At 39.7% G+C, this 26,217-nt stretch overlaps 1 protein-coding gene across 3 annotated transcripts in view; it reads left to right on the top strand.

The window, feature by feature from the left end:
* The window catches only part of PLCL1 (phospholipase C like 1 (inactive)), a 213,032-nt gene that overhangs the window by 150,528 nt on the left and 36,287 nt on the right, over positions 1-26,217 (top strand). For all 3 annotated transcript variants that reach the window (XM_070732099.1, XM_070732101.1, XM_070732100.1), the window contains exon 2: positions 16,417-18,882. In XM_070732099.1, the coding sequence (XP_070588200.1) occupies positions 16,417-18,882 (2,466 nt within the window). The remainder of the gene's footprint in view (positions 1-16,416; positions 18,883-26,217) is intronic.

The following is a 26,217-nucleotide window of genomic DNA, read 5'->3' as shown; positions in this document are numbered from 1 at the left end:
GTCAGCAACCCCGTTATCTAACCCGGGGACATGCCTAGCCAAAAACAATGTGTTTAGGGACAAGGACCTGTGCACAAAATGGCGGACAAGCTGCATGACCCTGTCGCTCTTAGAGGACAGGGCGTTCACAACATGGACAACCGCTAGGTTGTCGCACCAAAAATGCACAGTCTTGTCCCTAAACTGCTCCCCCCACAGCTCTAGGGCCACTAGCAAGGGGAAGAGCTCCAAAAAAGTCAAATCCTTAACCAATGAAGAGGCACTCCATTCCGGAGGCCAAGCCGACCAGCACCACTGGTCACCTAACACTACCCCAAAACCACAAGTCCCTGCGGCATCGGAGCAGAGCTGCAACTCAGCTTCCAAAAGAAACCTGTGCCTCCAAAAAGACAGCCCATTAAATTGGTCTAAAAACTCCCGCCACACGCAGAGGTCAGCCCTGACCCCTGCACATAAGCGGGTACGATGATGGGGCAAACGGAGCCCCTTCATCGCAGTATATAACCTCCTAGAAAAAGCCCTGCCCGGCACAACGACCCGGCAGGCAAAATTAAGTATCCCAGCTAGTTCCTGGAGCTGCCGAAGAGTGACCTTCCTGCAGCCCAGAACTGTATCGAGCTTACCCCTGATTTTAGTCAACTTATCCAGGGGCAATCTAGAAGATTGCTCCTCTGAGTCCAATTCAATACCGAGGAAGGTAATCTTGGTGGCGGGGCCTTCGGTCTTCTCAGAGGGGGTGCCTTCTCAGAGGCTAAAGGCACCCCCAACTGATCACAAAGGGCTTCGAAGTCCCGCATTAGAGCAAAACATTGCTCTGAACGTGCAGGCCCCGCCATCAAGAAATCATCAAGGTAGTGAACGACCGAGCCCAGACCACTGCGCCTCCTGAGCGCCCACTCCAAGAAGGTGCTAAAGCTCTCAAAAAGAGAGCATGAGACAGAGCAACCCATGGGTAAAGCCCTGTCCACATAAAAACCACCTTCGAAATGGAAGCCCAACAGCTCGAAGTCGTCTGGGTGTATGGGGAGGAGCCGGAATGCCGACTTAATGTCGCATTTACCCATAAGGGCTCCAACCCCACACTTCCTAACCATGGCCACGGCCGCATCAAAGGATGCGTACCGGACTGAACAAAGTTCGTCAGGAATGAAATCATTCACTGACTCCCCTTTTGGAAAAGACAAATGGTGAATCAACCTAAATTCACCACTCGCCTTTTTGGGGACCACACCCAATGGCGGCTCCGGGAAAGGCCCGATGACCCTGCCCTCGGCCGCCTCCTTCCGAATCTTTTCCCTAACGATGTCTTCATGTCCCACAACCGACCTGAGGTTGTCGGACATGAAGGCTTTCCTAACCCCCATGTAAGGGATCCTGAATCCCTTTGAGAAACCTAGCAAGAGAGCAGCCGCTCTCGAGCGAGGGTGGTAGTCCACCAACCAACCCTCGAGTGCCCTTAAATTAATTGGGCTGGGCCCCTTTTCCCCCAGAAGGTGGGGGCGGTTCTGCTGGACCCCCTCCCTTCTTGTCCACCCCCTTCTTGGGGCGGGGGCACACAGAGGTGGCATGGGTCCCCCCACAATTCCCGCATGCATGTTTATACTTGCAAAAGGGACGAAAACACGCCCCTTTTGCAGCAAACTCATGACATGCAGGGGAAGCGCCCTGCCCCTCTCCCCCCGAGGCCGCCTTGGCCGGCGTGGAAGCTGTGGGCTCCTCCTCCATGTAATGACTGCTATCGGTCCGGTCACACCCTTCCTTGCCTGACATATATGTGGCCTGGAACCACAGGTCCGGCACAATGATGTCCCATAGTAGCGAGGCGTCAAAGGCCACCCGCATCCTAAAACCTTTGTCGTAATGGCGCCAGATGGTACCCTTGTACTCGAAATGGGCCCTAGCAATTAAGTCTATGTACTTCAGCATGGCAGCGGCCCTCGCAGGCTGCCTCTGAAGCACGACCGTGGCATAAGTCAGGAACGCACATAGCCATGAACTAAAGCATTTGCTGACTTTAGTCTTTTGGGTTTCTCCCCGGGCACTACCTCTTTGTCCTGCTTAGGGACCTCTCTGTTCAATAAGGAGAAGAGGTCCACATATTCCCCCCTCCAAATCGCTTCCTTCACGGACGGGTGGAGGTGGAACCCCAAGGGAGTGGCCGGCAACCCACATGGAATGGCCCCCGCCTTAATGCTGGCAAACGGGTCCCACACAGTGGTGGCCCCCATCCTCAACACCCCCATCCCCGGTGGGTACGCCAAAGGGGACGGGGGCATAATAATGGGCGCTGGAGGGGTCCAACCCCGCACCCCAGCCACCCCAGGCCCCAGTGGCAAAACTACCCCCGGGGCTGGCGCCACCGCCGACTGAGATGGCAGGGCCCAAACCTGGCTACATGTGCCTGAAGGGGACCCCATAAAACTAGCCCCACTCCTCAAGACCGGTGGGTTAAATCCCGGACCGGGCAAGGGAAGGAGTGAATTGGGGGACATGTGTGGTGCAGCCTCACCTGTCCCATATGGGGTTGAAGACATCCACGGGGGGCTCATCCTTGCAGGGCCCTGCCACGCCGCCATCTGCCCCGACTGGGCCCTCCGCCCGGTCTGGGCCATCTGCCCGGTCTGGGCCATCTGCCCGGCTTGGGCTGCCTCCTCTTCTGGCGCACAACCCAGGGCCGCCGGAGCATGCGGGAGCGGTCCGCCCGGGCCCGATCCGGACCACCAACACTCTAGTTCGTCGAGCCTCTCCAAGACCCACCAGCGGCACACCGCCGCGCTGCCAAAGCTCATCGCCGAGACCGCCGACACCGAGATGAATTGCGAAAGCCTTCTCGCCGGACCCAGCAAGGCCAACAAAATGGCGGCCGCAACACGAGGCCGCCCCAAAATGGCCGCCGCAAGCAGCACCCAGCCGAGTGTCTGCTTTTGCTGACTGTCCGGGCGAAAAGGCCGAGCCCGGGCCTACGTGCCCTTAAATAGGGCCGGTAAGCCCCGCCCGGACACGTCAGCATACAGGCCAGCTTGGTCTGACTCTCGGCCGAAGTCTCGCCTCGCGAGACTTCGGCTGAGATCCAAGATGGCTGCCGCCAGGGGTCCGGTGTCTTCCCGGCCCTCCTGCAAACTGCGCCAGCGGGGTGAGTCCGCCGGCGCTATTTTCTAGTGTTCACTTCCAAAATATTTTGAGAGGTTTATGGAGAAATAGTATTGTTTTAGCTTTCAAATTAATGGAAACGGTGGTTGACATTTCAAAAGGTTTCTAGATAATCTGCGACTGATCTGAACTTTATCCCAGATGTTGAGAACTGTGTACAGAGACTGCCGAGAATGACAAAATTAATAAGCATATTCCTCACCAAATAAACCGCTTGCCGAAAGACAGCTCTTCTAAATTTCAATGGAATTTTATAAGGATATTTAGCTCCCATAGAAAACGTCCATAAGACAGCATGTATGAAATAATAAAAATAGTTCATGGGAAAAGTGTGTGATGAACTCTCATTGATTTTTAGTGGGATTGTTACTTTTTGCTGAGGAACTCTGAACCTATTGTTTAGAGGATGTAAGAAAGAGAGTCAGAAGTAAAGATGGAAATAAACAGTTATTTAGTTCTTTCACAAAGAGTGGAAAGAGCAGAAAGAACATTCAGTTTATTGTAAACAAATCTGTTATGCTAAACTTGACTTTGCACTATACATGAACTTCCTTGGTATCAGCAAAATGCATAGTAACACATTAAGCTGGAATTTTTAGTCAATAGTTTCTCTAACAGGAGAATCAATGTTACAAAGGAATGAAAATAGTTTAATTCTTAGTTCATATATATTGTGAGAAGGGAGGAGCCATTGGCTTGCTCCTCCTCCCAGAATAACATGTATATTTCAACATGATAGAAGTTTTTCCCTCACAGCTGTCAGAAACTGCTCTTTGTAATGTAACTTCATCAGAGATTAATATTGAAATAATATTGTATATAACTCTGAACCCATTAGATATGTTTACTTTTTACATCCGAATCATCTGAGGGCAGCTACATCTCACACATCTCAAAAGACACCAGAGGAGGTCAACGTAGTTGCATAGAGAACTTTCTTTCAAACTGAAGGACAAAAAAAGACAAGTACAAAAAACCATGAGATTTCAAGTAGCTGACATTGAAGAAGTCAGTATTGCTCAAATGTCAAAGCATAATTTAAATTAATTAGCAGTTTATTTGCACTAATGGGTTTCTTGTGTGTTGACATCCAATTATTTATAATGCTTTATTATAATAAAGCAATTCATATAATCTCTTCTTCTAGAAAGCACTTGAGTGGTACCCTTGCTAATTGGCTCAAACTAATGAATAGCCCATTACTGGATTGAAGATATATGTGGTTATATTCTAATTAAGCCCTCCCAAAAACTGTTGTTAAAAGATACCTTAAATATGTTTATTCATCTTCTTTAATTTAAAGTTATTTTTATATATGTTTGGAGATTACTTTTCTCTATCCGATTAGGGATGTTGTTTTGAAGTGCTGTTCTCCATTGACCTTGATATATTATTCTGTATTAATTTTACTTCAGATAACTAGATACAATACATTAGTTTAAGCAATAGCTTATCATTGAATAGCGAAGTATAATATGGAAAAATGCATTACAGTATATAGCTGCCATTGCACTGTACATTTACACTTCTAGGTCGGAAACTGGATATTTTAACTTATAAAAATAACATTATTTATGGAACAATCTAGTGAGTATTAAAGTAGCCTTCCTAGAGTGGTAATTTTTAAAGGACAAACTGTTTCCCTTTGTCTATGTGCAGGTAGGTCTCCACATTTTCCATAACCTTCTCCTGAAGTGGTGCAATCCAGGAAAAGCAGATGATCTCCAGAAAGCACAATTTAAGTCTCAAATACATCCTCAGAAAGGAATTAGAATCTCAACACAATCTTTCTCCTTTGATTTAAAACCACAAATAAACAGAGACTGTAGACAGGACAGGCAAGTACTTGGATCACCTCTCATTCAACTATGAAACTCTTTAGTTGACCCTGGAGTATTTCATAGCTTTCATGTTAACTAGAGTTGTCAAAGGTTAACATGGGAGAAAGTAGAAGAAAAGATCGCAGAGTCATATAAATTGCCTTGAGATTTTCATAGCAAAAAGAGGGGTAAATGTAGTTTGCAATAAACCAACCAACCAATTAAATAATAGATAGTCTATGTTGCTAAACTCACTAGAGTTAATAGAAACATAGAAACATAGAAGATTGACGGCAGAAAAAGACCTCATGGTCCATCTAGTCTGCCCTTATACTATTTCCTGTATTTTATCTTAGGATGGATATATGTTTATCCCAGGAATATTCAGTTACTATGGATTTACCAACAACGCCTGCTGGAAGTTTGTTCCAAGCATCTACTACTCTTTCAGTAAAATAATATTTTCTCAAATCTTTCCCCCAACTAATCTCAGATTGTGTCCCCTTGTTCTTTTGTTCACTTTCCTATTAAAAACACTTCTCTCCTGAACCTTATTTAACCCCTTAACATATTTAAACATTTCGATCATGTTCCCCTTTTCCCTTCTGTCCTCCAGACTATACAGATTGAATTCATTATGTCTTTCCTGATAGGTTTTATGCTTAAGACCTACCAAAATAATTATTGCATAATAATTATTAGAGCATTAAGACCGTTAAGAATAATTATTGCATAATATTGTTATATCTAATTTATTAAGACCCTTAATAATTATTATTGCATAATATTGTTGTATCTAATTTATTTTTTCATCATCACTATCCTCAAGGAACAAGGAACTGGATTCAATGTAGAATCTCAAAGATGTAGCTTTTTTTCTCTATAGAAACTTTGTTAAATAACATTTATTCCCTCATTATTAGTCAGTTCGCCTAGGATGATTAATCACATACAAATAATGCATTTGTAGTGAAGCTATATTAATTCTGTATAAATCACTAACCTCTGCTTCTAATCAGTGCCAAGTTGAACTATATGCTTTTGTAAGAAAGGGTGAATAGCTGGGGTCGATATAATGCATTATATTGTGAGTAATGTCACTTGCTTTGTTTGATTGGTTTTTTTTAAGCAAGTAATATGAGCAGACCTTTTGAGGTATAACAATGTCTGCTAAGCAGCAACGTGATTGATGTTCTAACCATTATTCACCATTATTACAGCTATGGCAAAGATTTTAATGTTGCTGTCCAAGGCTAGAACAAAAGAAAGTTCCTCATGTTTTGAACACATTCATCTGGTTGTAATGTTAAGATGCTTCCTCTTATGGATTTGAAGTCCATTCCTGAAGCCTACTGAGGGATTTATACTCATATGACTAGTATCCAATGGGAATAATTTCCTAAATTCCCCCCGCCCCCAGCTTATCAGTATTCTTAAAGGTTTGGTAACCTATGGAGTGTGGATATTGGAGATCTGTTCATAATATCCATGCTTACTTGCACAGCTGAATTTGTGATATAACCATATCAGAAGTAATATAAATACTCTACTTTCATAATCTATTTTGTCTTTAAGATTAGCCTGATGCACTGATAATTGACCCTAGAAAATAAAATGTATATTGATTACTCAAAGTCATTTCTCATAATTTAATCAACACATTTAAAAATGTTTCCTATTATAAAACTCTAAATAGCCTTACATTATTTGTCAGTATTTTTTGCTAAATAAACTTCAGAGTTATTCTAGCTTCAGTACAAGCTAGAATAGTCATTATTATTTTCATGAAGATAAGAAAGATTAAGAGATAATATATTTGATAGTGGGATGGAAGTTGACCTGAAATTATCCGTTTTTGTAAGACCAGATTGCTATCTTGGGTATTTCGGTTCAAGAGTATTATTCTCATAGTGATGAAATTATATTGTTACATTCTGACCTGAAACCATATTGAATTCCAGTGTTTGCTTTATGGTATAATCCTGCACATCTCTATTCAGAACGGCGTCCTTTGAATTTCATGAGATTTATTCCAAGATAAAATTTCTGTCCTATTTTCTGTAGCATAAGAAAATACTTCATAGTGTTGTTTTCTTCTTTGGTTACTTATGAGATATCAATGGTTACAGTGGCTGACAAACAGAGACTTCAGGAATGGAATGGAATATGGAATCTGTCTAGGAGTTCTTCTAATCCAGCCCCTTGCTCAAGCAGGAGACCCTACACCATGTTAGACAAGTGGTTGTCCAGTCTCATCTTAAAAGCCACCAGTGATGAAGCACCAATAACTTCTGAATTTCTGCCACCACTGCTTCTAGATAAAATTGTTTTTTCAGACACGACTGTGTTACATATTTGTTAATCTAGGTTCCCAGAGCAACAACTACTGGTATATTTAGGAAACATACAGCAGACAAGCAGATAGATGTCGGTTACGGGTCGTTGATGGCAACTACTGGTGCGCTGTGCAGCGCATGCAACTTCAGTCACCTTGCATAGGCATGTGTCCCAGCATGATTTTTCTTCCATGCATGCGCAGTGTTAGTACAAGGTACATGGTTGTTAGGGTTTGCCATTGTAAACTACCTATTGTAGTCCCTTGTACTAACACTTTAAATATTTTGGGCTGGTTCGCCATAAGAGGGCGCCAGTACTCCTTCCCTCAATGATGCTTTTTTGCTCATTCGCTTTTGCTTTGCCTTGAGGGGGGAGTGTATTTGCTTAGTGCTTGTTATGGATTGTTTCTGTTTTGTATATATATAAATAGTACTTATTAAGCATAACTAAGTCTGTGTCTTTGTTTCTTTGGCTTTATCACACATCCATATTCTGTTAAAATTCTCTGCTCAGTGTATGTCAAAGGTCTCATAGCCTAGCTATACCGAGACATACCAACATGCAGGAAACAAAAATGCACTGAAATCTTGCATGGAAGCAAAAAATCATTGAAATCTCATGCGTGCAAGCATCCCCTCACAAGATTTTGCTTTTGCACATGTGCATAAAGCAAAAATATATATATGAAAAATTAAAGAAAAAAGAGTCCGGCCATAGGACTGGTACTGGAGCGGTTGCATATAAATTGCACAATCTGGTGGCCGCTACCGGTATGCAGCAGCGTAATGCACTGGTAGCAACCCATCTCTGCAGACAGGTCTTTGGAATGGATCCTGTCCTGTGTGCTATTCCTTTATAAATAAAATAATAGCACAAATCTTTGTCTGTTTGGAATTCAGGCCAATCATGAAAGTGGCCATAGGATTGCAGTTGTCTAGATTTTTTTAAAAAATTTACTTCATCCTTAGATGTAATGAAAAGAAAGAAATGTTGATTTACTAATAAATACAGTACTGAGAACTGCAGTAAATGTATAGGCTTATCCTTTGGGAACAATTTACTCATGGTGCCAACAGAGTTTGACGTGAACAAAGCAAGCACTAAGCTGTGGAAAATCCCCGTTGCATCTGTTTTAATGCTGAGATTTGCCTCAAAAGTTAAACGTAGAGTTCTCAAAACATACTTTGTGGTCTCTTGGAGATTAAAATTGTATAATAATAAAAGGAATCATGATAATAATGATAAATACTGCACAAAGCAGCTTCAGCAGAGCCTCTAAAAAGTTTGTTCAAGAATTTTGGCTACTATAATCTAGATAAACATGAAACAGGATGATATTTCTAGAATCTCCTCTTTGATTAGCTGTTGATTAAATTGTCATCAAAACACATCCCAGGATGTGCTCAGAATTTTTTTAGATTGTGCTGAGATGAGTAGAATGATAATGAGACTTAAGGATAGACAGGATTCTGAGTATTACAAGGTTTGGATGAAGTGTTATAAATGGATAGAAAGTGAGTATAATTAAGGTTGGGATTAAAATAAAGATAGCATGAATAGAAGAGATAAGAAATGAGGAAATTAGAATTATAAGGTTTTTAGTAAATGCTAGTATTAGAAGTATATACCAAAATAAAGAGTAATAAAAACAAATGTGTTTTAGACAACTTAAAAAAGGAAAAATGACAAGGGAATAGACTAAAAATATTATATTAATAGCCTGCCAAACAAAAAGGTGGGTTTTTTTTCTTTGAAGTAGAAATCACTCGAGAAAGGGTTAAGAAGGAGAGGGGGGAAGTAGTTTTTTGGAGAAGGTTAAAAGAGTGAGAGGATGAGATGAGGAAAAGAGGTTAGAGAGAGGAGAAGGAAGGTAGATAGGAGAGATAGAGAGTGTATGAGGGGACTAAGAAAACCAGATTTGAATGCAGACCATTGATTTATTAATTAGAAAAAGATGTAAATGTGGATATAGAAATGGAGAATATGGATTAAGATGCTGCTTATGATATGTTTGTAAGGTATATTAATTGACTTTTGTTTGGATTTGGGTAAAAAAAATATTAAACAAATTCATACAAAAAAACCCCCCACATTCCAGGAGCAGGCATGCATTAATAATATTTATTATACATCAGTGTACGTAAACTGGATGGAGCAAAGCAGTATCTGGAAAAACCAGAAGATGTAACTAATCCCTTGTAAAAATTCTTCCTGATTCCAAAATAAATGGACAAATGATTTCTTTCTTAAATAAAGTGCCATTTTGAAAAAGTTATAGAGTTGTTCCTCTATTATTAAACATGTTGCGCTTGGTTTTTTCCTGAAGGTAATCTTGGAAAAATGGAATGTACCTACCATTCATTCTTTGGTTACTGCTGCTCCCCATTTAGATTGTGTGGAGTATAGAATAGAATAGAATAACAGAGTTGGAAGGAACCTTAGAGGTCTTCTAGTCCAACCCCCTGCTTAGGCAGGAAAATCTACACCCCTGGTTCCCAATGTGGGGCCCATGCCCCACAGAGGGGCAATTTGATATTTAACAGGGGCAATTGGAACCTTGTTTAAACCAAGTTAATGGCCTTGTTTAATATTGATTGATTGATTGATTGATTGATTGATTGACTGACTGACTGACTGACTGACTGACTGACTGACTCACTCACTCACTCACTCACTCACTCACTCACTCACTCACTCACTCACTCACTCACTCACTCATTCATTCATTAGACTTCTTTGCTGGCCAATCCCAAAGGAGTCAGGGGCCAGGGTGGCTTACAATAGTATAAAATACAAAGACAGTAAAAAGAAGTCAAATATAAAATCTGAGTTATAAAACCTTAATTAAAAGCCCTAATAAACACAATAAACTAACCCAACATGTCCACTGAAATTCATAAAATTTGGCCATGGTTGTTGTTGGTTCCTGGCCCCCAGGCCTGTCGGCAAAGCCAGGTCTTTGTGGCCTTTTGGAAAGCCAATAAGGTGGGAACAGTATGGACATCAGGGGGGGTTGATTCCATAGAGCTGGGGCGGCAACAGAGAAGGCCCTCCCCAGCGGTCCCACCAACCTGCATTGCTTAGTTGATGGGACCTGGAGGAGGCCAACTCTGTATACTCTTATAAGTCTCTGGGAGGTATAAGGGAGTCTACGGAGAGGGGCGGCATACAAATCTAATAAATAAATAAGAGATGGTCCCGTAATTAATGCCACTGCTGGCTCATATTTAAGTGATTCTCCATTAGATCTCTAAAATCACTCTCACATTTACGGTTATTGAGCCAGTCTCTCTACCTATATATTTGATTTTTCTTGCATAATTTTCTTGCATAATGTTTAGAATAATTTTTTCCAACTTGTTGGTCAGCAGATATGTTTGTCTGCAATCCCCAGATTTCTCCTGGAGTCTCAGCTATTTGGAGATGACAGTTCAGTTCAGAGTGTTATAGCAAAAGTACTGTCGTCAGAAGAGTGTTTGATGACCCTACTTTCACTGTAATTCTATCCAGATGTGCAACTTACCTGTATACACATAACCAGATGGATATATCTATTTAAAAGATATCCTTTTATTCTTTTAGGTGCTGCTCTGGGAAATCTTTGATCTCTTAGCCTGTTTCTTTAAAGGATGAGTTTTGCTGGTGGTGGAAGTGGGGATATAAAAAGCCAGAACGTCCAGACCAATATGCTTTCTTATTTTAAGTTCAAAGTCTACAACTTACAGTTCAAATCTGGTCTTCTATATATCGTGTTCCTCTATTCACCATTTTCGTTAGCGCCTTGGTGCGTTTTCTGCCTTTTTTCAAAATGACTGTTATTGACTTGATATATCCCTTTTTAACAGAAACTCTGTATCACTGTAGACATTTAATTTTCAGTTTAAATATTTTAATTAAAATCTGACATCTTTTGCCACGGTAATGAAAATGGCATGGAATTACAGTTGCAGATTGCATTTGCGTGAATTTATTAATTTGTTTCAGGAAAATTGACTTTACATTAATTCCTGTAGCAGCAGTAGTTTGGTTAGAGGGAATGCTTTCTGGAAGAGAGGACTGAAGTTTCTAATAATATTACTGATGTATTAGATGTGGAAGCAAAGTAACTAATGATGCTTATTTACCTATATTAACTGTGTTTTCGTTGATTGAGCTTATGCTATGCTTCAGCCAAAAATGTAGTTATTCAAATAATTAAGAACCTCTTCACTGCTGAACCACCAACTCATTATCTGACTGCATTATCTGAATTATCTTGCCTCACTCACTACATTTTATAGGATGTCGTGTTCCCTTACAATTTGTTGACTATTTTTCCAATCAATGTTTTTAAAAATCAAATGAGAAAAGTAAAGACAGATACTTGTTCAATGCCTGTTGGCTAGTAGCTCTTTTATAATCTAGGCTATCCCAAGAAACATTTCAGGAATACATAAAGCACCAAACCTAAATTTACTTAAATACTGTAAAGAATTTGCTTAAGTATAAAATAAATCTTATCAATTTCACTAGGGATTGAGAATATAAATAGGTTATATGTCCCAATATCAACCTCTTCTATATTCTCCCCTCTCCCTCCCATTGGTTATTTACAATAGATGTAAAGTATTGATAGTCTGTATTTTCTGTTGTGTTCACATCTTTTCATTTCATATATAAATGTCTTGAGCTTTCTTTGTTTTCTGTTGGGCAATTTTTTACTGAACTAGCAGAAATAAAAATAAATTTAAGGTACATTTTTGTGCATATCTTGGCATTTTATTTTTTTAAAAATGAACACTGGATTGTCAATCTTGCACCATTTATAAAATGATTATCAAAGTTAACACAAAGAAACAATTGTTAGGTGGGTTTTTTTCATCTATTCATCTATTCTCATGCAGTGTTTTTTGTTTATCCTCATGAGGAATCCTACTATCACCCAAGGAGAAACTTACAATCAAGTTCCTCTGCTTTTCCCCATCAGTTACTTCTTCTTTAAAAAAGATGGTGATATAGAGTAGAGTAGAGTAGAGTAGAACAGAACAGAACAGAATTCTTTATTGACCAAGTGTGATTGGACACAAGGAATTTGTCTTTGGTGCATATGCTCTCAGTGTACATAAAAGAAAAGATATCTTCATCAAGAATCATGAGGTACAACACTTAATGATTGTCATAGGATTTAAATAAGCAATCAGGAAACAATATTAATATAAATCGTAAGGATACAAGCAACAAGTTACAGTCAGACAGTCATAAGTGGGAGGAGATGGGTGATAGGAACTATGAGAAAAACTAATAGGAATGGTAATGCAGACTTAGTGAATAGTTTGACAGTGGTGAAGAAATTATTTCTTTAGCAGAGTGATGGCATTCTGGAAAAAACTTTTCCTGTGTCTAGTGGAATGGAAGGCAGGTTGGCAGCAACTGTTTTTTCCTACAGTTCTGATTATGCTCTGAAGTCTGTGTCTGTCTTGTTGGGTTGCAGAACCAAACCAGAGAGTTATAGAGGTGCAGATGACAGACTCAATGATTCCTCTGTAGAACTGTATCAGCAGCTCCTTGGGCAGTTTGAACTTACTGATTTGGCGCAGAAAGAACATTCTATGTTGTACTTTTTTGATGACTTTTTTAATGTTAGGTGACCATTTTAGGTCTTGAGATATGATAGAACCTAAAAATTTGAAGGTCTCTACTGTTGATACTGTGTTGTCTTGTATTGTAAGAGGTGGTAGGATGGGAAGGTTTCTCCAAATGTCTACCACCATTTCTATGGTTTTGAGTATGTTCAGTTCCAGATTGTTCCAGCCACACCACGAGGCTAGTTGATCAACCTCCTATCTGTTTTCGGTTTCATAGTTATCTCGAATGAGACCAGTCACTGTTGTATCATCTGCAAACTTCAGTAGGTTGCAATCATTGGTATATGGAGTGAAGTAGTGAGAATACACAGCCTTGAGGGGTGGGGCGATGCTAATTGTACAGGTATTTGATGTGATTTTGCCTAGCTTCATCTGCTGCTTCCTGTCTGTTAGGAAGTTTGCGACTGTCAAAAGCCATTTCAAAAACAGTGTTTCATCTTGCATTTGGATGATTTTATGGATTCTCCAGCTTCACCCCATGTTACAAGAGAACCCCATGTCCATAAGTAGCTGGGATTTTTTTTCCCTGCAGGCTAAGCTGTCCCTGGTCTGACTATTGTGTAGCCTCTTCACTTGCACTTGTCTTCCAAGTCTTATGTGGGAGGCCTTATACCATTACAGGTGAACTTCTTAGGTGTGCCAGTGTCTTGCTTTCCAAAAGCTTCAGAACAGATGGCATTCCTTTTAATGTTCCACATACAACCTCAACCACTACTGATACGCTCCACAGTTGATGTTCCCTTTTTCTCAGATATATCCCAAGGTCATTTTTTTTCTCACTCTCGAAAGATCTTAAGAATTTATTTGCCATCTCCTGGGGCCAAGGGTTTATATTTTTGGAAAGAACGTCAGAGGTATTTCTTGCTCTCTTCCTTTTAATTTAGCAGTTTTATGGTGCTGACGTCCCCTCTAGCAAAACATTACAAATTTAAAGATGAGGGCCAATCTATTTCCTTGGCATCTTATTTTAAAGCAGAAAGACAATTGAATGAGGGAAAGCAAAATACTATATTACATTTTCAACAACTGCATAGCACCTTCCTAAGGCAGATGCCAAGTAACTCTTATTCCATGGGAAATGATGGAAAGGTATCAAATAAATAAAAAATGAGTTCAAATTCATTGAACTGCAGTTTTTTTAAAAAATGCATATGCTGTCCAGGTTTCCATTGATTTCCATTGAAAATCACACTCTAATTCTGTCTCTCACTCCCGTAATTAAATACCAAATCACTTGATGTCTTTTCTCCTTATGGATAATATATTCACCAAAATAGAATAGAATAGAGTAGAATTTTATTGGCCAAGTGTGATTGGACACACAAGGAATTTGTCTTGGTGCATATGCTCTCAACGTACATAAAATAAAATATACATTTGTCAAGAATCATGTGGTACAACACTTAATGATTGTCATAGGGGTCAAATAAGCAATGAAGAAGCAATATTAATAAAAATCTTAGGATATACGCAACAAGTTACAGATAAAGCCAAAATAATCTGGCATGTATGATATGGTTAGCAGGCAGTAGAATAGCTGGTTAATAAACTACTACACTGAATATTTAGTATTAGAAACACAGATAACCATAGAGCAAGGTGTACTACAATTGTTTTGATGGGACACTTCAGTTCCTAAACCTGCCATCTGTCAGTCATTTCATTTGTGCTTCACTGTTAATTCTTGCCCTTTGTATAATTGATATACAAAGGTTGTCCAGAACGTAAGGCACCACAATTTTTCTTCAACAATTATTTATTGAACACAATGAAAGTTACCCACAAGAAAGAATGATGTTTCTTCTACACTCCCTATTTTTCCACGTATTTCTGTCCTGTTCTATGGCCTTCCTCCAGTGAGACACAAGGGCGTACATGCCCTGTCGGTATCCTCCTTGTTCTGGTCATGAAGCCTTGGAGCTCTGCTGAACCATCTACTAATGGCCTCACCCTCTGTGCCCAGCAACTAACTGTACTTCTGTCGACTGCAGATTCTCCATAATCTGTACACAAACGTTTGTGAATGTTCCCAACAGTTTCTTTCTCCGCAGTGAGAAATTCAATGACAACACGCTGCTTGTAACGTACATCACTTACAGACGCTATTTCACTTCTGCAGCTATGCTATTTGTCTGAAGAAACATAAAATTTACACATACACTCCTGAAAATTCAAATAATGTATATGTATATCTAAAATTTCGCATTCGTACCATTACTGAAGGCTAAGAAAAAATGTTGGTGCATTACTTTTCGGGCGACCCTCGTATATCGTTTGAATCCATAGGTCCCATTAATTTCAGTACAGGTAGTTCCTGGCTTATGTTTATTCTCAGTGAGCATTGAGGGTTTCAGTGGTGCTGAAAAAATGGAGGTGTCCCTGGTTCTTGAAGTTATGTAGCAGCTTGAAGGTCACTTGATCATGATCTGGGTGCTTGGGTACCCAGCTCACTGTTATGCCTTATGCCTCACCATTAGTGACCTCCAGTGCCAGCTTCCCACAAACACAGGCAATGGGGAAGCCAATGGGGAAGGCTGCAAGACACTCTGAAAATTTGCTCTACTTTTTCCTCCTACCTACAGCAGCCTCTTGCTGGCATGCAGCCTGTGTTGGCTTTCTCCTTCTCTCAGCATGGTCCCATCTGAATGAGGATGTGCTGGCTCTCCCAGGCCCTCCTCTACCCCTGGCCTTCCCCTCCATTTCACTTTATCTGGAGCTACTGCTTCTTTCCACTTAATGATTTGGGGTTATTATGACAGCCGGGACTGAATGGGATTGCTGTTGCTAAAACATGCAACCACATAACCTGAGGACTACTTATATGATACCACAGTAATGATTATAGTACAGTAGAATGCTTAGCATAAACATGAATTGTAATTTATATGCCAGTTGCCACCATGATTTTTTAAAATTTTATTTATTTTTATTTATTCATTTGTCCAATACACAAATACATAGGAAGAAAAATAGACATGTAGTAATATATATAAGGGTAAAGTGAACTTAGAGGAGAGGGTATATGAAAGAAAGAGAATATATATGATAAGTGAGAGAAAGGAAAGACAATTGGACAGGGGACAGTAGGCACACCAGTGCACTTATGTACGCCCCATACCTCTTAGGAATCTGGAGCGGTCAATCGTGGAGAGTCTAAGGGAGAAATGTTGGGGGTTAGGGGTTGACACAATTGAGTCCGGTAATGAGTTCCACGCTTCGATAACTCGATTGTTGAAATCATATTTTTTACAGTCAAGTTTGGAGCGGTTTGTATTAAGTTTGAATCTGTTGCGTGCTCTTGTGTTGTTGCGGTTGAAGCTGAAGTAGTCATTGACCGGTAGGACATTGCAGCATATGATCTTGTGGGCAATACTCAAATCGTGGGTTTTTTGTTTACTACAATTGTCACCATTATATTTTGCATTTCATTTATAGTTTGTCATGTGACTTGAAAGCACTGACTTTCTTTTCCTTTTCCTTGACAGGACCCTTCAAAATGTGGACGCAAGAAAACAGTCTCCTTCAGCAGCATGCCCTCGGAAAAGAAAATAAGTAGCGCAAGTGACTGCATTAGCTTCATGCAAGCTGGTTGTGAACTGAAGAAAGTCCGGCTGAACTCTCGTATTTATAATAGATTTTTTACTCTTGACCCTGATTTGCAGGCACTTCGCTGGGAACCTTCTAAAAAGGATTCCGAGAAGGCCAAACTTGATATTTCTGCAATTAAAGAAATCAGGTTAGGGAAGAACACAGAAACGTTCAGAAACAATGGACTTGCAGATCAGATTTCTGAAGACTGTGCCTTCTCCATAATTCATGGGGAAAATTACGATTCTTTAGACTTAGTTGCCAATTCTGCAGATGTGGCCAACATTTGGGTGTCAGGTTTACAGTACCTAGTTTCTCGTACGAAGCAATGTTTGGATTTGATAGAGAGTAGTCAAAACACTCCACGGTTTGCTTGGCTTACATCTGTATTTGAAGCTGCAGATGTTGAAGGCAATGGGATTATGTTGGAGGACACAGTTGTAGAATTAATAAAACAGATGAACCCGGCCTTAAAAGAGTCCAAAATCAGATTGAAATTTAAGGAGATTCAAAGGAGCAAAGAGAAACTAACAACTCACGTAACAACAGAAGAATTTTGTGAAGCATACACAGAGCTTTGTACAAGATCTGAAGTTTATTTTTTGCTAGTGCAAATCTCTAAAAACAAAGAGTATGTAGATGCCAAGGACCTCATGCTTTTTTTAGAAGCCGAGCAAGGAGTTGCAGATGTCACGGAGGACATTTGCCTTGATATCATTCGTAGATATGAATTTTCACAAGAAGGGCAGTTGAAAGGTTTCCTTGCAGTCGATGGATTTACACAATATTTGTTGTCTCCAGAATGTGACATTTTTGATACCACACATATAAAAGTTGTTCAAGACATGACCCAGTCTATATCACACTATTATATTAACTCATCTCACAATACCTATCTGATAGAAGACCAGGTCCGAGGGCCAGCAGATATCAATGGCTATATCAGGGCACTGAAGATGGGCTGTAGAAGTATCGAATTGGATGTTTGTGATGGGCCAGATAATGAGCCCATCATTTGTAACTGTAATAATAGGGCATCATCTTTGTCCTTTAAATATGTAATTGAAGTAATCAACAAATTGGCCTTTGTTTCTTCAGAGTATCCTCTTATTCTCTGCTTGCAAAACCACTGCTCCATACAGCAGCAGAAAATTATGGCTGAACAAATGAAGAAGACTTTTGGGACCAAACTCTACATAGATGCACCTCTACCATCAGAAATGTATCTGCCATCTCCAGAGAAACTGAAAATGAAGATTATTATCAAAGGAAAGAAACTGCTTTATGGTAAGGATTTATTAGAAGGGGAAGTCACAGATGAAGATGAAGAAGCTGAAATATCTCGGAAAAAGTCTGAAGAAAATTTAGGGGACCAAAAAATGTCCTGGCTATGCAAAGAGCTTTCGGATCTTGTGACTATATGTAAATCAGTCCAATTCAAGGATTTTGAGGACTCAATGAAAAATCAGAATTATTGGGAAGTGTGTTCCTTCAGTGAAGGAGAAGCCAGTAAAATTGCAAACGAATGTTCAGAGGACTTTGTCAATTACAACAAGAGATTTCTGTCTCGAATATATCCAAGTGCCATGAGAATAGATTCCAGTAATGTAAACCCACAAGACTTTTGGAACTGTGGTTGCCAGGTAGTGGCAATGAATTATCAAACGCCTGGGCCAATGATGGATTTACATACTGGATGGTTTCTACAGAATGGAGGGTGTGGTTACGTCCTTCGGCCGTCTGTTATGCGAGAAGAAGTGTCTTACTTCAGTGCAAACACAAAAGGCATCGTCCCAGGGGCTTCCCCACAGGTTTTACACGTCAAAATCATCAGTGGACAAAACTTTCCAAAGCCCAAAGGAGCCTGTGCCAAAGGGGACGTCATAGATCCTTATGTCTGCCTAGAAATCCATGGCATCCCCGCAGATTGTACAGAGCAGAGGACTAAAACGGTTCAGCAGAACAGTGATAATCCTATTTTTGACGAGAGTTTTGAGTTTGAGATCAACTTGCCAGAGCTTGCAATGATTCGTTTTGTAGTCTTGGATGATGATTATATCGGTGATGAATTTATCGGCCAATATACGATCCCCTTGGAATGTTTACAGTCAGGCTATCGGCACATACCTCTGCGCTCCTTCGTAGGGGACATCATGGAGCACGTTACACTTTTTGTACACATTGCAATAACTAACCGGAGCGGTGGAGGGAAGCCCCAAAAGCGTAGCCTGACCTCTAGAATGGGAAGGAAAACTAGGGACTATACTATGCTGAGGAACACAAGCCTTAAGATTATAGATGATATCTTTAAGCTAGCAGTACACCCATTGAGAGAAGCAACTGACCTGAGGGAGAACATGCAGGTAAGGAAAACCTTTTTTTTTTTACTTTCATAACTGAAAGCTTGGTTTAACAAAGTGTCGTATGAAATACACGTATTATTGCTATTCCTGTTTTTTTTAATAGCTAGGATTACAATCACCAGGAGTAAAGATTGCACTGTCTGCAATTTCTATCTTTGTGGTGTCAAAAAACTTAAAGTTTAGGATTTTCTTTTTGCTTGCCTTGAAGTTGGAGGTTTTCAGTTTCTCCGTGTTATTCTTACTCTCCTGATTTTTTCTGCAACAATGAGCTAGTTTATTATTTTTAAGTGCTCCTTGGTGGCTAAGAAATTGGATTGCAATGTATCTGCAGTATTATTTAAGAGGCATTGTTTATACACTTCTATATATAATTCTTATTATATCCTTCCCATTTGTCTGAAAGGGAGGATGCACATGCACAGCACTGGATAATACAATTGTGTGTATGAGAGGGGGGGGGGAAGGAAGAGACATTCATACTTTTGGTGCTGTCCCATGAATTGAGAATTCTAGAAACTAAAACTTATTACTAATTTCTGTTATTCAGAGAATATTATTATACTTACAAATCCATAAAGCCATAAAACAATTACCGTATTTTTCAGTGTATAAGACACACTTTTTTCCTTCCTAAAAGAGGCTGATAATTTGGGTGCGTCTTATACTCTGAATGTAGGAGGTTTTTTCCAGCCCTAACTAGCTGCTAACGATCTTCCCAGCTCTTACCTTGCAGGCTCTTTCATTGTTACTCTCTGCGAAGAATGTTTTCCAAGCCCTAAATCTTTGCAGGTTTCCCCCCCCCATTGGTCTAACTTGTCCAAATGTTTCTTTCCAGCCTTAACCAGGTGCTAATGATGTTCCCAGCTCTTACCAGCTTACAAACACTTTCATTGTTACTCTCTCAGAATAATTTTTTTTAAAAGACCTTAATCAGGGGATAAAATAATGTGCTGAAGTTGACCAGACTAAAGACGCTAGCTAGATGAATACCTGGTAAGCAGATTCTTTTCCCTATTTTCCTCCCCCCAAACTAAGGTGCATCTTATATTCCGGTGTGTCTTATACTCTGAAAAATACGGTATAAATCTGTTCTTTAACAGTAAATCTCCTTAAATACACTGAAATTATTTTCATATAATCAAGTTTGTAATATTAAGCCCTTCTGAGCTTTTATCTTCTCAAGTTAGCTCCCAGTTATACACGGACTTGCACGTATAAATGTCTTTTTAAAGCATCAATTTAATTGTTTAGATAAGCTGTTTCCTCTTAATTTTTCATTTCAAGATATTTAGAAAACAAGGCTTTACTTATAGAAGAGTCATGGAACATTTCCCATCACAGGAACAAATATATTAGTAATATGTTAAGTTGTTGGTATATAGTTTTTTTCTCCCACAGTATGTAAACTTTAGTGATTTATGATTGGAGACGAAATAAAAAATAGCAATGTGACACACAATATAAAACAAACAGCAAGACAATTCGTGACAGAATGTTAAGACTGTTTTTGGCAGCCCCTTTGCTAAGTGGTGACCAGGTCCTATACCTCCTGTTGGTAACATTGCTACTTTTCTGGAAATTTTGGGTGAGAGATTGGAAAGTAAGAAGTAGGTAATTTCCATATTAGACCAATTCATACAGTGGGAAAGGTGGGAATACAAACTCTGCACACCAAGTACAGAGGAGGAGGAGGACAGTTGAGTGTGACAAATGTTTCTGACTTAATAGTGATAATGACATCCGAACAAATGCAAAAATTGATGCATTTAAAGCTTTTCATTACTAATATGGAAGGTAAAGGGGATAAATCATGTAAGCATGAAGTGCTCTTCTGGGTAGAAAAGGCATTGACTTCTGCAGACCCAGATGCTTAAAGACTGGAAATGATCTGTAACCATCACCATCATTAAAAAGGATGACATCTAACCCAAGATGCTTACCGATAAATTATATACCAGGAATTTTTATCTAAAGTTAGCCCAAGAAAATGTTGTAATTGTGGAACAAACTGATTTTAAATCAGCCTTTTTGATTTGGGGGAAATGCATCAAGATTTCTATTCATTTTTTCCTGAAGCAAAGCCAGCTTTTTCCTCTAATGACAATCATGAATGATAGCTAATCATTATGTTTTATGAAGATACCTTATTCCAGTCAAATGTCATACTCTGCCACTCTCATACCATTAATTTGCATGCAAGCAGGAGTTAAGCAAGGATCCCTCCCCCTTTTTTTCATTCCTATGTTAATGGGGTTATCTGGACCATTTGGAAACATGAATCTCTATGTCCACTACAGCATGTTTCTGTGCTTCTTTATACTGATAACAGAGACATTTTTCTTGGACCCTAGATGGCTGTTTTTGTCCCCTGCACTGTTAATCAAATACTATCTGGATGAGGATTTGGAAATAAATTATTCCAAAATGAAAGTGTTCCTTTTCATTGAGAAACAGCAGCAATATAAATAGTAAAGTGGTGATTTTCAAATTGAGCAAGTAAAGCTATTCCAGTGCTTAAGTATTTTCTTCCAGCCTTTATTCCTAGACACATGGGACTCATGAGGCAACAACCGTGGTTCAAAAGACTGCAAATGTAATTAGTACATTTGCCAGATGCAGTGCAAATACTTCAGCTCCTGCTGCAAAGTAATGCTAAGTTTTGAGGTTTTGGGTGTTCAGCTTTGCATTGACTCCGACCTCTCTCACTCAATTGTTTTGTTCTATTTCCAGTGCTTTGAAAGGTAAAGGTAAAGATTTCCAATGCACATACAGTACGTGCTAGTTGTTCCCAACTCTAGGGGGCGGTGCTCAACTCTGTTTCAAAACCGAAGATTCAGCGCTGTCCAAAAACGTCTCCATGCTCATGTGGCTGGCATGACTAAAAGCCAAAGCCGCACAGAACGCTCTTACCTTCCTACCAAAGGTGGTCCTTACTTTTCTACTGGTCAAAGAACAAATTAAGTTCTTAAGTAGAGGTACCACTGTACTGTGATGTATTATAATGTGTATTAAAGACATATAGGAATAATTCTATATAGATTGCATTTTAGTATTAAAAACAATAATAACAAAAATAGATAAGCAACCTAAATAAATAATATGTGGTAATATATTAGAGGGGTGATTGCAAACAATATTCAGTCACAATTATAAAACAAAAATCCAACACCAGGTAGCAGATTATACTCCACAGTCTCCTTTGAAGAGCCAGGGTTTTAGATCTTTACAAAAGCATATAGTAACTGAGTCAGTCGTGACGGAAAGTGCAGTTTCATAGCATCTTACAGCCCAGAGAGAAGTTATCGCCTAAATCAAGGGTGTCAAACTCAAGGTCCTTGTGCTGGATGCAATCCACAGGGTACTTAGCCTACCCTGGAAATAGTGAAGGACTGGCCCTTGATGCCTCTGCCAGCAAAAACAGAGCTCACAAGGGTATGTATGGCCTGCCAGGCCCAATTTTCGGGCACAATGACTTCCTGCAACCCTCTGCCAGTGAAAGGGAGGGAAGGCCCTCATGGGCTTCATTTTCTCTGGCAAAGGGCTGCAGAAGGCAGTCACGGCCAAAAACAGAGCATCGGATGAGTGACATCGAGCTGGCCACACACCCCGGCCATGCCCCCACGCCTCCCTGAGTTCAAGTATAACCCTGTTGTGCCCTTCAATGAAATCGAGTTTGACATCCCTGGCCTAGATCCTCATAAGAGACATTGATTTACAATTTGCACCTGGCCTATCTCAGCTCAGGCAAATGTTACTATCTGAGAACAGGAGAAAGTTAATCCTATAAGTATACAGGTCTGAAGTTATGAAGGGATTTGTAAGTGACAACTAACTTCTTGAAATGCATCTTGAAGGTCACCAGTAACCAATACAACTCACAAAGTAAATCTGGGCAAAATGGAGAGTGCCTGTTACTATTCCCATGGCTACATTCTGGACCAGCTGTAACTTCTGAATGATTTTCAAGGCTAGTCTCATACAGTATGGAAGTAGTCCAGGCAGGAGTTAACTAAAGCACAAGTGTCTGTATGAAGGACTTTCCAATTGAGGAAATTGGAATCCAATGTTCACTATTTGGAACATAAAATGGAGCCATGCAAAGGCCATCATGGTCACAACTGCCACTTGTTCATTGAGCATGAGTCAAAAACCATGGAAGATCTTCAAATTATGCAAAATTTCCTCACCACACCATACCCTAAAAGTGGTGAACCTTTGTAAATGGACATTGGAAGACATTGGTTCTTAATTATAAAATGACCAGTCTTGTAGAGTTGAGCCTAAGGCTATTTGTCCCTTCCCAGCCTGGATGACATTGCCTGGATTGTCAGAAAAAAATCATTTCCCTTAGCTGTGTCTTTCCAGGATGTAAGGAAGTGGTAAGAATGTGGTAAGCTAGTGTTTTCCAAGTGCATTGGACCTCCTGGTTGATCTGGAAAATCCTGACAATTGCAATTCCTCAAAATCTGGAAGGCCCCAAGTTAGGTAAAGCTATGTACAGCAAAACATCAGTTGTTATTAACATAAAACGAACGAGCTTGTAAAATGTTCATTTAAACAGCAATGTTCTGTTAATATTTGTAGGTCAATGAAGAGAATGCCTTGTAAGCATTCTTTTTATTTAGCCATAAAGTTGAGATTTGCTTAATTTCTTATTGGGAAATTGTTGCATTTCTTTATACAAAGAAAGCCTATTGTAAACTAAAAATAAATGTTAATATTGCCAAACAACGGAAAGTCGGCTTTTTTACTCTTAAAGGCTGTAATCAATTCCATACACACAGATGTTCCATTCAATTTCTGTTCTATTTGGATTACAACTGTAGCAGCCAAATGTAGGCTCAGAGCCAAGTTGGCCTACAATTCAGGTGGCTTTTTCAGGACTCAAGTCTGCAAAGGAATGTTGCATCTTGCAAATTCCCTACTGCTGAATTGTGAAAAGTTCCTCAGAGTTAGGGGTTAGATAGGGGTTAAAACTTGTAATAGATGATAGCTCTGTTCAGACTTCTTCAGTTCTTTCTTTGGTAGACCTGGATCTGGAAGGGTCTGTGCCATTTGAGACCTGTTAAAAACAAAATCCTTGTGAACTGAATCGTGCGTTGAAATCAGCATGCTGAGTCTGAATTACAAATGGATATGATAAAGGCGAATCTGTGATTAATTACTAAGGGCTAATCATAAATGTAGTTCACATTTGTTTGAGTTTGTGATTAATCATTCATTATGGCACTAAATACAATTGCCCTTGGTTGACAAAGGTAATCTAAGCTTAGAATCAGCTGAGTACTCATTTACCTCAGTGCCACAGCACTTCTCTCATAGAAATGCCCAGCCTGTCCCCTCCAGATATTATTATTATTATTATTAATTATTATTATTATTATTACTACTCTTATTAATAATAATAATAATAATAATAATAATAATAATAATAATATTTTATTTATTTTATCAAAAACATGTACAAAATAGCAGGTATTGGTATTAAAAACATAAGCAAAGTAGGTACAGGTAAATTAGGACAATGGGACAGTAAGACAGAGACGGTAGGCACAATGGTGCGTTTATGCACGCCCCTTACAGACCTCTGAGGAATGGGGTGATTTACCATGTCAGAAAAGAGCATGACTTACTGAGTGCCTTTTTCCTCCCCAAAGCAGTAGTGAAGAGGTCATTGAGCCTGTATAGCTCCACAGCAGCACTGAAACTCAGAGGTACACGAGTTTTCAGTGTGCCCACTGAGATTTTTCTTGTTCAAAAATAGGGGTGGAAATGGATGGGAACCGAAGTAGAAAGCCCCTGAAGACAATACTATAACTTCCACTGTTAACTTTTACTTTCTCCCCACATGTTTTAAAACATTGTTACTCCACTCTTACAACTAGTGTAAGGTTAAGTTTCCCGTTTTGTAAGACTTGGCTTCAATAATTCTCTATCATGATTGCTAAAGGCATCGTGTTTGAACTGTTATTTGGAACAAGAGTTTTGGATTGAATTCTTATTTTTAGTACCTGAATGTATAAGATCTGTCCCCTCTCTTTTAGCCTTCAGGAAAGCCCTAAAACCTGGCTATGACTGCCGTGGGGTCCTGATTCCTGAAGGAGAAGCTGTTGGTTGGTTGTAGTTAGTTGATGAACTAACAGAGAAGGCATCCCCATTAGATTGGTTCCATTGCTATATTGTTTTTATTACTGTTGTGAGCCGCCCCTTCGGAGAGGGGCAGCATACAAATCTAATAAATAAACAAACAAACAAACAAACAAATAAATAAATAAATCAGGCATGGGTTGTCCCCTCATGGCCCATTTTGGCTGTCAGGGTGCTGCAGAGGAGGTCTGACCCCACCACTAGCTGGCCTGCAGAGGACAATTACAGTGCTGATCCAGCCCTCAAACAAATCCATTTTGACAACCCTACAGCCAGGACGAGTTCCTCCCAGTTTGGACCGGTTCTCCCAAACCGGGGACCTTTTGGTGACATCACTGTGGTGTCACCGAACTGGATTAGTCAGGGCCGGTCTGTGGGCACTGCCATTTTAAAAAAAAATTATTTCAATATTTTTTTTAAAAAAAATTTCCTTCTGAGCATGCACAGAAGCTGAGTGTGTATGTGGTCACCATCTTTTTTCCGTCTTTTTGCGGAGGGGATTTTTTGTTACTCTCACATGGTGCGGGAGGGAGCGAACCGGCAGAGAGGTAAGTTGGAATTCACCCCTGCCTTGCACTAGCAAATGTCAGTGGCATTTGCAGCAACCACAACATTAGCATGATACATGAATGGTGATATCATCACACATATGCTGTTATATACTTGCATCCTAGTTTCTGGTGCAACGTATGCAAATCATGACATGTGTGTTGTTGTTGGCACTCATGATTTTGTGATTTGCCTTCTCTTGCTCTCTAACCATGAAGTGTTTGTCTCTTCAATGCTCCAGCCCAAATTAATCTCTAACTTTAAATCAAAGCTAAAAATATGAATTTAAGATACTGTGCATACCATTTCTTTCTAAATATGATAGCGTGATAGTGAATATACTGTGACTCAAGCCTTTTTAAGTGAGATATTTTGTTTTGAAAAGAATTTTGCACAAATATATTTTTAGCTTTATAGAAAAGAGTATGTTACTTATGGTAAGTAAGCTCTCTTCAAAGTTGTCAAAAACAAAATGAATTGGTGTCAGTCTCATATATATCTTGTGAAAGTTCATTTTGCAGTTTGTGAGTTATGTATGGAATATGACTTTTTGGTCCTGTCAGTACTGAATCTGGTACTTATACCTGTCTTCTTAATTTATAAATTATGCTAGTCTATGGAAATTAGGATAACTGAAGC

Source organism: Erythrolamprus reginae, chromosome 1, assembly GCF_031021105.1.
Source record: "Erythrolamprus reginae isolate rEryReg1 chromosome 1, rEryReg1.hap1, whole genome shotgun sequence".
Lineage (NCBI taxonomy): Eukaryota > Metazoa > Chordata > Lepidosauria > Squamata > Dipsadidae > Erythrolamprus > Erythrolamprus reginae.
Note: the sequence above shows the minus strand (reverse complement) of the source record. Positions and strands in the feature narration are given on the sequence as shown.